The sequence below is a fragment of the Cotesia typhae genome, unplaced genomic scaffold, assembly GCF_013202065.1.
Source record: "Cotesia typhae breed Kobodo isofemale line unplaced genomic scaffold, CoteBio_Ctyphae contig_48, whole genome shotgun sequence".
NCBI classification, from domain to species: domain Eukaryota; kingdom Metazoa; phylum Arthropoda; class Insecta; order Hymenoptera; family Braconidae; genus Cotesia; species Cotesia typhae.
In genome coordinates, this window is record NW_027423756.1 from 12,939,625 (window position 1) to 12,956,140 (window position 16,516).

A 16,516-nucleotide genomic window follows, 5' to 3' on the forward strand; every position below is an offset into this window, starting at 1 on the left:
ATTATAATGTACAGTGATCCAGAGCGGCCTCATTTTCTTTTTCTTTATTATATTATAACTGATGCATTCTTTTCTCCTTCTTTGAAATTTTTTTATTATTATTATTATTATTTTTTTTTTTTTTGGTGTAAGGTCACAAAGAATTTGCAACAAGAGCAACCGCCCATTCATCTCTCCTCCGTCTATATATTTTTGGTTATTTTTCTCCAATTGAGGTGTGTATTTTTGAGAATGCGTGGACAAACTTTTAAATTCTTTATACAATCATCTAGCCATTCACGCCTCCTTGGGTCCATATCCTCGAGACGTGACCATTCGAAGTAGATCCATCATCCATTGCTCCATTTCCTTCCTGACTTGTTGCTTTACTTTCTTTATATTTTTGATATACACATCAATGTAAAGTGCGTGCCGCCGTATATACATACAATAACAATACAGCAACAACCTCCATAACACGACTAAATATAAATTGTACCAATTCGAAAACGATCCACTGGGACTTATTTTTTCCAGATGGCCCAGGTGTCATCAATTTTTACCATGGATCTATTTATATTTGTATATGTATACAGCCAAACCTTTTCAAAACCTGAAATTCATTTTAATCACTTGATTTGTTACATAAAAAATTATAAATTTACAAAAGCGACATTTTAAATGTCATAAGGGCTGAAGAGTGACAAGGAATAGGGCCTCGATAGACTTACTAGAGATTTTATTAGCTTGTAATCAAATTTTATGATGTATCATTTAAAAATAGGCTTTACATTATATTTTTGATGAGTTCTTTAAAAATGTCGCGTCATTGAGGATCAAAAAATTTTTTATGTATTTTCCAAACTGTCCAAATCGTAATAAAAATTTAAATAAATAATATTTTTGTTAAAAAAAATTTTTTTAACTACAAATAGAAATCCATTGTGTAGCTACTGAATGAAGCACGTAAAGCAGACCTTTATGTAAAATATACTATCTAGCATATGTTGGATCAAATTACTAGGAGTGTCCATCAGGCCAAAAAATCAAAGTAGCTACTTGTATTTCTGAAAAAACTTATACTTTAAATTAAAATTTCAATAGAAAAAATTTTTTTTTTGTCCATTAGGTACAATAATTTATCAAATTAATAATTACTATTAGTTTGACCGTTTAGCGGTTTAGTTTTCTATATTTCTATAATTCTACGCTTACTATCGTTTAATATTATAAGATATTATATTATAGTATGTTAATAAAAAATGCAAAAGCCTTGAAAATAAGTAATTCGATATATTTATTGGAGGAAACGATCAGCGGAGAAGTTGAGTAAGAGGGATATATATTGAGCGTTGTTGTGATGCTTAAGCGGTCTGACGCTTACGAGTATATCCAACACTTGGCATAGGCTCACACATGAATATTATCATACAACAGGCGGATAAAAATATTAAGGTCGATGAAAATATTATATCGAATAAAATAAAGTCAGATGTGTGGATGAGTAGCAAAGCAAATGCACAAGTGCCCGCGGTCACTATTCTGAGCCACACTAGACGTTTAACTTCAACAACGAGCCCATTGACGGACAAAAGGACCATCACCAGGTTATGTCGATTGAGATTATGATTAGTTTACTTAGATTAGTTTATGAGTGTGGTGCTATCACTTAAAGCCACAGGAAGTGTCATAATGCGCCAAGAATAGTTATATTTGTACGCACAAAGACCTGGACGTCCAGCTTCATTCTATTTTATTTTATTTTACACATACAATTAATAAATTGGGTTATTGAATATTATGGATTCATTTAGGGCGATTAATTTTTTTTCACATCAATGGGCTTGTTGATCAAATAAATTTTAAGTCAATTGATTTGTACTTGAACAAGTTATAACTTTGTTCACGGTTTAATTTGGTAAAAACATCAAGTTTTGCGTATTTAAAGATCTTCAAGCTTTAATCTTCGCTGAAGGTTGTTTAAAAATTTTTTTTTAAATGCCTAAAAAGCAAGTTATCTTGAAATTGTGTAAAAAGATCTTTAAAGCGGATCATTGATATTAAAAATTTATAAACCGATAAAAATATTTACTGAGGTTTACTATATACTTAAACCATAATTTTGAAGAGGGTTTCGATCCTTTTTAATATCATAATGATTTACGCACTTTAGGATTAGGATTTTCGACGATAATTAGTATTCAAGATCAAGGTTGATAACCCTCCGATGTTTATGATTACGATCGCTGAGATTTTTCAGCATGAAAATAAAAACTATTGTTTTGTGCAATAAAAAATATTTTTGAGAATTTATTAAAATCCGTTATGTCGTAAAAAATTAAACACTGATCACAATAAAAGTTTACTATAATGAATGATGGAATTTCTTACAAAAATATTGAAAATTTAAGAATACTTTCTATTATATTATACCACAATATAACTTCATTTTCAAAAATCTTGGATTAGATGTGAGAATTTATTTACATATGTTGACTTTTACATATTTATATCTCGTGAATAATGTAACAATATGTTTATAAATGGCTTGAGCGTAGTAATCTATTACCTTTTCACTGATTAACACAGAACGGCAGTTTGTGGTTCGAATTGGGCATATAAATTTTTTTGAGCCATAAATGACGGTAATAAAGAGCCTTAACGGATCTCTCTCGTGTTTTACTGTGTACACCACGGTGTGTACACAGCAATATTCCACTTTGTCTGTCCAATTTTTTGGCTCCTACATTTTTTTCTTCAAACATTTTTATTTGTTATGTAAGGGGCTGTATACATAGCCCATGACCACAAATGCTGGCTATAAATAATATGCCTCGAGACTAAATAAGCAAAACTTTTTACAGTGTTACCTGAAACTTGGTGAAGATGTTACGTGTTATGTTCTGCAGTTCTTTTTTATAGAGCAGTGGTTTCAAATGTGTACGAGGAGGAAATGAATGAAAGAAAAGTAAAAATATCTATTGCTATATCTGCTCTGGTCTAGTTGTAGATGTTCTGTTATGTTCAAGAGTCTCTTCAATTGTTCGGATGGACTTTGTTACTTTTAACAAGCTGTCGTCTAAAATAGGTGACGGTGTTTTGCATTTTCATATTTTTTATCTTTAAAGTTCTGAGTGAAAAAAAAATTTTTATTATTAATTTTATCTTTAAAGTCATATTTTTAAATAAATATGCTTTTGTAAAAAATTTATGACAAGAATTAATATATTGAAAATCTTTAAATATTTTTCTCAAAGTATTTAATCATTAAAAAAATTTAATTTATTATTTTAAGAAAATTAAAATAATATTTTGATGAATTTATTATTAAAAAAATTTTTTTTTCAAAGTATCAATTTTGAATTTTTTTTTTTCAACGTCAAAAATTTAATCAGGAATTTTTTTTAAATGTGAGTCAAAAACGGAACAAGTTAACTAAATAATTTCTGTTTATTTTTAAACATATTCATGAAAAAAAAAAAAAAAAAAAAAAAAGAGTAAAAATCACAGGTGACATTAATCCATCCAAGAATCTTATTTATCCAATAGCACAAAGTAAAGTCAGAAGCTTATTTTTATAGTAAATCAAAATTCTCGAGAAAAAAAATAATAAAAAAAAATCTTTAACCAAAAGTTAAACAAAGAAAACACGGTGAATCTTCCTTTCCTTTAGCCTACACCGTGACACCGTGGTTGAGATGATCCGTATTGCGGATACTCGACGTGTGAGAGAGTTAAATCCGCGCCGACAATAAAAAGTTCGACCAAGCGAATAAATCGAGCGGAGGCTGGATTATATTCGCCGGAAAATGAGAATAAAGATATGCAAGACAGGGTAAATATGCACGACCGATTCGTAGAAGCTGACCTGCGTTTAAAAACTATTTCCTATACTTTTTCTCTATATAGTAATGCGATTTCAGCGCTAACTTAAAAAGTTAAGCAGGCTAACCTGTCGGCGTAAGCGGCTAAGCTCCCGAAATCTCAGTATAGAGTTACTTTTGTTATTTGCATCTCTTTAATTTTTTAAGCAAGACAAAAATGTCTCTGTCTTTATATTTTTATTAAAAAAAAAAAAAATTTTTTTTAAACAATTCAAAAAATAAAAATTATTTAATTAAAAAATAACAATCTTACAACTAATTAATTTTTTTTTAATTTCTCCAAGAACTTGAAGCTTTAAAAAAAAACTCGTTCTAAAAAATTATAGCCGCTTAAATTTAAATAAAAAAAAAAAAATTTAAAGAAATTTATTTTAAACGGCTATATTGACGAAAATACTTAGACGTGTTGTCGGATAATCCGTCGTCAAAGTTATAGGTCCAACTAAATAATCTGATGTATTTCATCTCTCGTTTAAGTTATATGTATATATTTTTCCCTTGAAGATGGAAAGAGAGCGAGAGAGAGCGAGAGAGAGCCTGCTAGAGATATAAAAATAAAAATAGCTAGTGAGAAGTGAGCTGAAAGAGTGGAACACTGTAGGGTGTTGAGCTTGAAGTGAAAATAAAAATAATGAACGACAAGGGCTCAATGTCACGGGGTGGTCTGTTGTAGAGTTTAAACCGTCGTCGCGGGCACTAAACAAGAGAGGCGGGTTCGACTTTGTGGGAATTAGAAAACTTAAACATTAACTTACTCCGGAGTATAATAGGCGACTTGGGAATATTTTGAAGAATAGACTGGAATAGGTTTACCTAGTAACCCAGTATCCATAAAAACTGAGGCGAACGCAAAAAGGATCACCCTTTCGATAATATTGTAGGATTTAAATCTTTCAAGACCACCGACTGGACTATCTTCTTCCAATTCTTAAGCTGTCTGCACTCCAGTCCTCAGAGTCAGGCTTACATTCGTTAAAAGTATACCCCAATCACATTTCTTCCTATTATGCGTACTTATGGGATTCGAATGTTTTATTTTGGCCCGCCGATACAAAAATATTTACCGCTAAAAAATTTAAACCCATTTAAAAAAATTTTTCTTGCTCATTTTTTTCAGCTGAGCTGCGAATTAACTGGAGCTATAAATATTGATGTATATCGATGACATTGCAGTATCAAATACACACAAGTTGTTACGCCGAGAGATACACTACACTGTCTTTTTATCGCCGTAACCGAACGCCAATTATCGACGCCCCCAAGGAGAGAAAAATGAAGCCTTACGATCTTACGAATGAGTCCAAGGTAAGTTGAACTCTCTTTACATTCCGAATAAAAATTTTCATAATGTTATTTGATCCAATAACAATATAAGTTGAGTCATTAAACGCGAAAATAAAATGAGGCTTTAAAAAATGATTTTTTTAAGCTGAAAAATTTTTCAATTTTCCAATTTTTCCTCGCACAGGATATTAAGAGAACAAAATATTATTATTTTCGTAGAAATAGTTAAGACATGTTCTCTGAAAGCAGGTGTTGTGATCTTTTGAAATTAAAACATTATTTTTTGACATGGAAATTTTGAGTTTATTCGATATAATGAATTTACTTAAAATTTAAATATTTAAAGTTGTTTTTATCTTATTTAATAAATATTAGGGATAAAATAGAATAACAAAAAAACTTTCGTGGACCTTTTGACTTAAAAATTAGTAACGGATCGAACATTCTTCGATTTGCTCGAACTAAAAAGCATGAAAATAGTCATTATGAGAAATTTTAACGTTTTAACTGATTTCCACTGAAAATTTAAACTGACCGTTACACACTTTGGGTGGCCGATTTGTCTACTTCGCACAAGCGTTTCCAAATTTTTTAACATTCCTTTTCTCTTAGTTTTCATGGAAAACATGTATGAGTTGGTCATAAAATTATCAACAGTCAATTTTTCAAGAAAAGTTCTTTCCATTAATTGAAAAATAGTTTAAAAAATTTTTTTCATATTTAGAGGGTACAAATTTTTCTTAAAAAAATTTTTTTCTATAAATAATTTAATTATTAACACTACAACTTTTTAAACAAGTAGTAAAATTATTAATTTATAATTAAAGTAAATATTAGACTTTGAATTGATAGAATACTACGTAAAAAGTATAACGAGTAAATAGTTAAAAGTTTCCACCAACAGATGTCTACTGTCGTACTACAAATTTCATCTGTTGGTGAAATAGACCGGTATTTGTTGGTCCACTTTCGATACCTGGGCCCGTGAAACTCTTATTCAACTGATCCATAATAGATCTATCCACGGTATTCTCACAGTTAATAATATAAACGTATTCCCTTGTAATAGACCATGACGATGAAATGAAATAAATGGCGAGCAGTATACCCAAAAATAAGTTGTCTCAGATCTTGACTTCGCTAGTATCCACATGCAGGTGGATATAATACAGAAAAAAGAAAAGCTGAAAAGAAAAAAACATAGAATTAAAAAGAAGCATTCTTTGGAAAAAAAAATTGTCTTAACGGCGACATTATCTGTTACTTTTTTAAAGAGTCTGGATCTCGGGGTGTGTCGAATTCAGCGTGCTTCCATGATAATGATGTAATGAGTGCTCTGGGGGTCGTCAATTAGCCACGCTTGCCTCTTTTTTAGTGATCTCAATTCCCGGTGGGCCCAACTTTGCATACCATTCCATTAATTTATAGTTTTTATTTGAGTGAAGATAGCGTTAGAAGGTGTTTACTTGATTTTGATTTTTATTTTTAAAACGTCAATTGATAAAAGATGAAATTTAATTTTTTTTTTTTTTAATTTTCGGATTCTTCATTTTAATTAAAGAAAAAATTTTTTTTGAAAAAAAAAAAAAGTTCATTTTTTTAAATTTAAAGTTAAAAATTATTAGTTATATTTTTTTAACGAAAAATTACAGCTTTAAATAATATTTTTATAAAATAAATTTTTAAGTATTAATTTTTACAGAAACTTAAAATTCTAAACATTATTTCTCTAAAAAAAAAAATATCAACACATTTTTATCACCTTTAAAAAAACAGTTTAAGAAAATAAAAATCTTAATCTCCTTACAATGAGACTTGATGTTAAAAATTCTATTATCTTCACAATAACATAATGAGCTTATTTATTTGGATTTAAATCCTTCCCATTATACTTTAAGAAAGGAAAAAATGGTCTTTTGTGATGATGAAAATTACTTTGCTCATAAGTTAAGTGACGTCATTAGACAATCTTACGAATTGTTAAAGAATAATGAACGGAAAAACATAACCTGCTCCTCATAAATGAATGTTATCTCTATATAAAATATCGTCAAGACAGACCAATATCTCTTAATAACATAATTTTGAGGACACTGAGAACGGATTATTGTTTGCTAACATAAATTTAATGAAGTATTCATTACAGTAAAATTTTTTTCTACCGAAAGGACAGACACCTGACCTTCGGTAATTATCGATAACAAAAAGGCAGTTAAAATTATCTTCAATATTTTTTATAAATACACATACAATAGAATAATTTGGAATTATTAGCGCCGAGCAACAATTGTCTAGAGGCAATTAAACGACACTCATTTCAAATATAATAGGCTTATTATGATACCAATCTCATTGTTGTATAAAAAATTAAAATGTGTATAATTCTATACCTTATATTTAAATTTTGACTCTTTTTTTCTGTAATGGTTGAAATAGTTTTGAAAGAAATTTTAGGAAAAAGTAAAACTGTTATTTTAAACTCTTGTTGAGTGGAAATTTGAGAAATACCGCGAATAAGTGAATAAGGGATGCAAGTAAATCTTGTGACGCTACGGGGCGACGACGTTTTTCCCGGCAGGAGGGGCGAGTTGAATAACATGCGCATCATGAATAAAGACATCATATAATATAGCAGCTCATACACAAAAAGTGCCGACGCCATCCTATACACTATACTAGGTCCCAATAGAGTCAAGCGGCACAATCTTTAGAAGATAATTTTTCTTTTCCAGTAACCTGTTAGTTGTGTGGATCTTACTATTATTATTGAGCTCCCAATTTTTAGATTATTGTTTTTTAGTTTGTTCAAGTTCGTAAGCTCCACTCTGTCCTCGGTGGTGACGACCACCGTGTTGACGTCGCTCGACAATACATTCATGGATAAAGAGAAGCCATTGAGTTTTCTTTATGGTGATTATTAAATTTTCAAATGAATAACTATATTTATCCAGGTGGTCTCGATGCTTAAAAATTTTTAAAAAGATTTAATAATCCCGTTTTTGTTAAATGGTTAAACACATTTTTTTACCACTAAAATATTTTGCTGCAGTGATAAATAAAAATTTAAATACATTTTTTTATTAAATATGTCGCTCGATAATAATAAGTTAGTCGAGGAATTTTTAAAGTTCTTTTGTGTCAATTTATATAATAATATAATAATTGACGCTGATTCGAGGTTGTCTGATTCGTTGATTAACCTCTCGCGATGATGTCAACAAATTTGATTAATCTCATCAGTGATAAGTTAGTTGAGTTAAGTATATTAAAAATATTTATTGTATTTTGTAGTTGAAATTCTTTGATATTAAAATTAAATTCAATTTTGTTTTTAAATAATTGAATAAATTAATTGAATGTACCTCATTGTTTTAATTGATTTGAATTATAACTGTAAAAAAATTTCAAGGAAAAAAGTTAGTTAATTATATTTTTATAAAAACAATTCAAAGTATCGATTTTTATATTTTGAACACGTATTTCTAATAAAATTTGTAAAAATTGATTTATTTTTTTTATTTTTCTTGCTTTTAAAAATTAAGATTTTTATTGAAAATCGACTAGATTATACTTCAAAAAAATTTCATTTTTTAATCAATATTAAAATAATTTTTAGAAAAAGTAGAAAATTTTAAATAACTCAATAAATACATTTTTGATTTTTTTGACTGATATTTCGGTTTGTACTTTTAGAAAAATTTTCAACCGTAATATTTAACCCTTAAAAGTACTGTGTAGATTAAAAGTGGATTAAAATAACTCTTTAACTCCAACTTACAAAAATACCTTTTATGCCCAAATCTTCTGAAAGAAAAGATTGGATCAGTCATGGTCAAACACATCAAACACATCAAACTGTCAATTGTCTTCTAAGCCTTTTTTCTATCCACAAATTATAAGTCGTTTGTACTTTAATTAACGTCCAAAGGACGGGAGTGTCAAACGTCAATTTTAACGTATACAAATAAGTATTAAAAATTCTGAAAAGACTGAAAAGACCTCAGTGGGATCATAATGAATCTGGCAATACTTGTTTTTGGATAATGCCTTTCCCAAGCCATGTCTCCGGTTTGAGAAAATTATCCGAAAATTAACTCTTTCAGCTTATGTGCTGTTTATGATCTACAAATTCCAAAGGTCAATTTTGGAGTATGTATTATCGCATTAGGATTATCTTAAATACTGCCTAATACCACCTACATTTTTTCAAAAGTCATTTATTATTTAAATACCTCTTACCATTACTTAAAAAAATTTCCCAAAGTTTTGAAGTTACTGGATTCAGTTCAATTTTTATAATTAGGTTTTGCTAAAAATAAATATTACTCCAATCCTATTTAAAATCAATTTTTATCTAAATTATGTTTAATTAAAACAATATTGATGTTGAAAAAATTTTTTTTTATATTTTCAAATTTTTTCAAAGCACAAAAATCAATTTTTATAATTAAGAAAATTATAAAAATAAATCTTGTATAGGAGCAATCAATCATGGATACTTTGAATCGTCAAATATCTGATTAATAAAATCCAGTAGAAGGATATAAGTAACCTTATAACCTCAGAATAAATGAATTGATGCATAGATGAGTGATTCATCATGAACTAATGTCTATTAAAACCTAGCGTGTGTGTCAGCAATAAGTGCAGTACAAAGTGGAGTGTCAAGAAAATTAAAAAAAGTTAATAATAGAGTTGGTAGCTGTTCTCAATTGATTAACTGCATAATGCCTATGACATTAACTCAATAAAAATCATCCAAATAGAATATCGCGGCTGACCATTTAGCCCTTATATTCCTGCATCTCGCAGTAATCGAACTCCAATTGTTTAATAAACTAAGAAAAACAAAATAAAGAACTGTCCTGAGGACATTGAAGGATTTTGCATATTTCATGTTTAAAATTTAAAAGGAGCAAGATACTGCAGCTAGTATAAAGTTTAAATCGGATTTGTTTTTGTATTTGAAAGAAGTTGCGGCTGCGCTCCCCACTAGTATTTCTAGTTTCCATCAGCCAACACCGAGCTTCTTTCTGTTTGCATTGTTTGCTGTCAAACATTGGGTGCAAACAAAGCTTCAAGTGGGGGTCCAATTTGACAACAAAGCTCTGGGATTGGTCGGACCTTCCAATACGGGCGCGTCTAATAGTTCCACCAGGCGTGGCTTAACCGAGCGTATATAAGAGACAGGGAGGGTGGCCAGCCGGCAGAACTGTGAGATCCCTCGAGCAGTTCAGATCGTACACTTCAATACTTAGTTCAGTTAATCACGGACTCACAGTGAAGGGATTTTACCCCTTTTACTATTAATTAACTCAAAAACTTGTTTAAGCAAACAGTGTGGTGATAAGTTTAAGTGACAAACAAGTGCTTTTATTTATTCACATTTAAATTGGATATTGGATAAACTGTTTAATACCCAGTGAAAAAAAATGGTTAACATGGAAGGTTCAAGTGAGCAACATACGGTGACTGCGTCTCCACCACCAATTCGCAGCGTCTTAAAAACAAACTTCAGTATCCGGAGCATTTTGCCAGAGGCTTGCCTCGGTACGCAATCAACACCCTCCATAAGTGAGTCTATCTCAGCATCAGATGTGTCTCACGTCGACAGTTGTGACGAGGCCAGTGATTTGGACGTCACTGGAGACGGTGCTGACACACCGCCTCTGGACTGTTCAACAACCGCTTCGTCCTCCTCCGACAGTCCCTCCAGCCTGAAGGACTCCACCATTGATGACGGGAAGAAGAAAAACGAAAAGCCGCCATACAGCTACAACGCGCTGATAATGATGGCCATCCGCCAGAGTCCCGACAAGCGGCTCACTCTCAACGGCATCTACGAGTACATAATGCGGAATTTTCCCTACTACGAAAACAACAAGCAAGGGTGGCAAAACTCCATCCGCCACAATTTGTCCCTGAACAAGTGCTTTGTAAAAGTTCCGCGCCATTACGATGATCCTGGCAAAGGAAACTACTGGATGTTGGACCCCAGCTCCGAAGATGTCTTCATCGGCGGAAGCACCGGAAAATTGCGCAGGAGAACCACCGCAGCCTCCAGATCAAGATTGGCAGCCTTCAAGCGGTCAGTCATCATGGGACATCATGGATATCCGCCACCGTACGCGCCCCATGGATGGGCAGCAGCAGCTTCTCTCTACCCTTTGCACTACTTGCATCGTGCTGCATATCCGCCCACAGCTGGAGTCTACCCTCCGGCAGGATATTCCGCGAGCATGCTTCCTGGTGCTCCGACCGTTGGCATGCCTTGCAAGCCACAGGCCCTTCCAGCGTCAGCAGCACCCAACATTCATGGAGGATTCTCCATGGAGAGGCTCCTCCAGTCCCCCGTTGGATACCCCAACGGCATTTCGGCTCCCGGCTTACCATCGCCTGGCAATCCTTACGACTTCTACGCGACTCTAAGGAACCTCGCCGTCCAACAGCAGCAGCAGCAGCAGCAGCAGCAGCATCATCAGATAGTTTTTGGACAACCCCGGTACCACTTGCCTCAACATGTTCCCAGTCAACCTACTTCGACGACCGCGTCTCCCGGCAGCAGTCCCGAACCGATGTCACCGCATTCGCCTCCGGTCTCTCTCAGCTCCGTCGGACAGCCGCTTCAAACTCAGTCAACCTCACCACAATTATTACTTAAGCCGATTAATGTTCTCACTAGGCGACTCAGTTGAATTTAATTTAGGTTTTTTTAAGTCATTTTTGTTCTTGTTCAGTTTTAATTAATTATTATTTTTGTCAAAACAGTAATTTAATTATTGAAAAGTGAAGTTTTATTATTTTTTGATAAATTTAATAAAAGTGATGGAAAAATTTTAATAGAAAATATTTTTTTAATTCTGAATTAAGAGTGAGTTTGATGATGAGTTGCAATTACCAAATTTGGGGCTTTGAGCTCCAATAGTGATGATATTTAAATAAAGATTGTATGTATATTGTACATAGATATAATAACTAGATATTATTATATATATATATATATATATATATATATATATATATATATATATATTGATGACTAAAGATATATTAAGTTAAATTAATAATCTGTAACGTAGGACTCATTATCAAAGTCGTTCAAAACAATTGATTTTGTTAATAAAATAAATTGTAAATAATTATATTGTAAGAAAAAAAGAAAAAGTTAACAACTTTATCATTGAATTGTCAATATAAAAATTTTGGATATATGCGAAGAGAAGGAGACAGATGTTTTCTGTAAAAATGTCAAAATAAATGTTTAAAAATTCCTTTTATATAAATCATGGTTTATTACTTTTAGATTTAAATTTCCTAATCCTATTCAATTGCAATAATCTCCTTTGTCATTTTTTATAAATCATTTGCAATATTTGCAATACTGAGGCTTTCTGAAAGGAGTAATTAAGTTGTAATTTTATTTGATTTACAGTTCGCTTTTCATTCTTTCTTTGTCGCCTTTCTTTTCTTTATATTTGTCCAAAATATTTTGTTCTACAGTAATTTCGTCTCAAAATTCAACACAGGTAATTTCGATTGTTTTTTTTTTTTAATCCTCATTTTGGGCACCAAGTAAAGAGCTTGAATGTTTTGAAAGCAATAAAAGATAAATAGTAGTAGCTTGAAAAACATTATTGGGACAATATATATAAGAATATTCTGAAAAAGTTTCTCATTGTCCCGCCAGGCAAACTATCCTGGTTTATTGCTCACCAAAAATCGACCATAAACTAATATTGTGTGACCTTGAAAGTATGTCTTCATTTGTACTCAAGTCCTATTGACCATCTCTGGGGATCGGGGCTTAACGTCTTCGGCCAAACTTTGCCCTTCAGGTATTCCTTTAAATTTATTTATACTATAGCATACGAAAATTTGTTTTTTATTGCAGCGTCTTCTGAAGCTAAAAAAAAAAACAGTAAAAACCCAAAAAGTTTTTTTATACCTTCTTGTGCTCCAAAATGTTGGTATTAATCGCAAGTGCTTCGGTTTATTATGAATATATATGGGTGCTTTTTTTAAATTGATTAATACATGACATATGCGGACACAGAACGGAGTGAAAATATGTTCGATATTGATTAAACGTTATAAACTATTAAAGTTACTCTCTTTACATTCGCCGTAGATAATGTGTCGTTCATCGACTGGTGGCTCTAATGTCACGATACATTTAAAAATATTACATAATTTGCATGCTTTAGCTTTTTTCTGACATTTCATCGACACCTCGCAATGCATTTTGCATTGTATGTACATAAACTAAACCAATAACACTATTTTTAAGTTCACTAAATACATATTTTATTTACGCTCATCAATATTAACATTTATTTTTATTTAATTATTTATTCCGATAAAAATATAAATAATAGTTAAGTAATAATAAATGTTTACTTTTGATATAATCAATTTATTATTTTTAACTTAATTACTACAAGTGTTTATATTTATTATAAAATTAATTTTTTTTTTAAATCTAAACAAGAAAATAATTTAGCAAAATTTAATTTTTTTATCTAAAATATTTTTTTTAATATATTATTTTCTTCTTTTTTAATATTAAAAATTTAATTTCAAAGTTTTCACCAAAATTGTGAGTAATTTTTAACTTTTTTAACTTTCCAAATGAATTTACTTTGACAAAAAAATTTTTTTCTATAAATAATCCAAATATTAACAACAAAAAAATAATTCCAAGTGATTCATTACAATAAGCAGCCTCAAAATCCCTAGCTGGAAAGTACAATTACAATTTGCGAGCCCACGCATGTCTCGATCTTGTTGACGAGTCGTCCATTTAGAATAAATTAGATGAACTAAACATTACTGCATCGTGTACATCATTTGTATAACTTCTATTAGCTAGTAGCTGATACGAATCAAGCCCTAAATCCTCCGAGGCCCAGACTCTTCACTTGTACATATATACATGTGTATATATTATATATTACGCTCGAGACGACTATTTGCAGAGACACACAGTGAAGGATCGAGTAGACCGTACAAAATTACCTCAATAAGAGAGTGGTACATAACAGGGCAGTCTGCATAGTTAAACGTGGACACATACATGCATATAGTAGCAAAGAGTGGAGAAGAGGTACACACATATCCTATGTGTACATAAGGATGCGTAAGTCTGCCAGTGGGTAGGCTGCGCGGGTCACAATCCCATTACATCTGCTGATCTGAACCGGTCCCTCATATATATAATATACTTTACCGCGGCGCGAATAACACACTCATTCACTCATATCACGAGCTCTTTCTCTCCTTAGCATTAAATATTAAGTATTAAATATTAGATATTAAATATTTGTGTGCAGAGAATAAATGTATGTGAAGAACTTTCATGTTACGCTGGCGTGATCCTCAGCAAACTGATGTGTGATGTGCTGTACGGTCTGTGTGTGTGCTATAGAGCAAGAGTACGGGCCCTTCAAACGCGCTTAAAGTCTACGATGTACATTATGGACGCGAGCGTCGACCATTATCTTATTTACGCCTCATTGTCTCAATGTATCATACCAATGTACTGTCGCCCGCACCGTGTACGCGCCCTGTAAACTCTTCTGGGTATATGCACGCGTATTACTTCGTGTTAACTAATGTGCCATTACGTGGAGGTAATTTATACAAATAAATACGTATAGTGTAATAGTACACTGGTATAAGGAATAATTGTGTGTATCATTTTATTGTCTTCAATGCTATTTCATTTGCTAAGTGGGTTTTATTGAAAAATTATTTTCGTGGTAATCTCTGGGGAAAATAGTTTTTATTGCTCTATACTTTGATGTGAACTTTTTTTTTTTTTTTATAAAAATTTTATGAAAAATCCGAAATAATTTTTGATTGAAAAATGTTAATTTGAATAGAAATATTTTATTATATTGCTATAATGATTTATAATTATTTTCTAATTATGTTTAAAATTATTTTGAAGAATTTTTTTATCTTGAATCCAAAAGAAAATTTATTTAGACTCAAAATAATTTCTTAATTCGTGTTTCAAAATTTTTTTCTTATAAATCAATTTAATTTTTTCATCAAAGTTATTAAAAAGAATTGAACTCAATATATATTGAAATAAATTAATAGGAAAAATTAAGTGATAAAAAATTTTTTTAATTTTTAAGAAAAAAAAATTGGAGTAAAAATGACAAATATCACATAAAGGGTCGGCTTAGATATCACAAAGAAGTTGGTAACAATTTGTAAAAAATGAACTAGTATAAAGATAAGATTGTAAGAGAGTTTAGACGAGTAGCGGCGTTTTGTGCTGAGAATGTAGTAATCTAATGTATTATAATGTGTACCAGAAACAGAATAAGTTGCATAGCATCACGTATAGCAGTGTACATCAGCTCGAGGCTTTACTCGAGGGGACAGTAAACACTTGCGTGGCCAATTGCGCCAAGTGGCGAGTGGTTTCTGTGCTGTGTCGCGCACGACAGCTTCAATGCGTAGGTATTTACCCATTGCTTTTGCGCGGTGCCGTCTTATCCATCACGAGCAATCGCATTCGCTTATTTATGTTGTATGTTAACCGTAAAACGCTTTTGTAATCAACCTATATACATATATTCATCCATATGCACACAAATATTATTACTCTACATTTATTTACATGACGTTTTTATTCAATTTATTATTTATTGGTAAACAACAATATTAATACAACCGTTAATACGTACACAACATATATAACTCTATTATTACTCACTTAATGTTTATTTCAACAAATAACTTTTATCGTGTTATCGTGTTATCCACTTACAAATTTAATTATATAGGTCGATAAATAAATTTATTATCGATAATATCTTTTATCAATAATTTATTTTTTATTGAAAATTGTTTGTGGAAGACAGTGCAGCACCTATCGGCTAATAATGGAACTACTTCACACTGCAACTTGCTTCTTTTTGGACATTACACAATTCATCATCATTATTTTATTTTAAAATATTTTTGATTGGAATATAATTATTTTTTATTAAAAAAAAATCGACATTATTTAAGATTAAAATATTTTTAATTTAGTTTTCTTCACAGAAAAAAATTTTGAAGTGATAAAATAATTTTTTAATCAAGCAAAAAAATTCAAGAATCAAAAAATTATTTTTGGTTCCAGAAAATATTATTTAATTCAAAAATTTCTCTAGTTTTTAAAAGTTAATTTTTTTTTATTGTTCAAAATTTCTTTAGCGTTTTTTTTTATTAAAAAAAAAAAAAAATTCTTTAAATTTTTTAAACTCGGTCTTCGTATATATTTATTTGATTTTTGTGTAGTTATATTTTGACACTTCGCCATCTTGAGCGTTTACTGTATAATATTTATCACGGGGGCAAATCATAAAATT

General features: G+C 30.9%; 1 protein-coding gene and 1 long non-coding RNA gene across 3 annotated transcripts in view; both read left to right on the plus strand.

The window, feature by feature from the left end:
• LOC141529963 (uncharacterized) overlaps positions 1-16,516 on the plus strand; it is a 119,581-nt gene that overhangs the window by 31,897 nt on the left and 71,168 nt on the right. For both annotated transcript variants that reach the window (XR_012479687.1, XR_012479686.1), the window contains exon 4: positions 4,981-5,168. This is a non-coding gene — a long non-coding RNA (uncharacterized LOC141529963). The remainder of the gene's footprint in view (positions 1-4,980; positions 5,169-16,516) is intronic.
• On the plus strand, positions 10,370-12,430 carry LOC141529257 (uncharacterized). Its single transcript, XM_074245751.1, has one exon. The coding sequence runs from the start codon at positions 10,580-10,582 to the stop codon at positions 11,840-11,842; it is 1,263 nt and encodes a 420-aa protein (XP_074101852.1). The 5' UTR covers positions 10,370-10,579; the 3' UTR covers positions 11,843-12,430.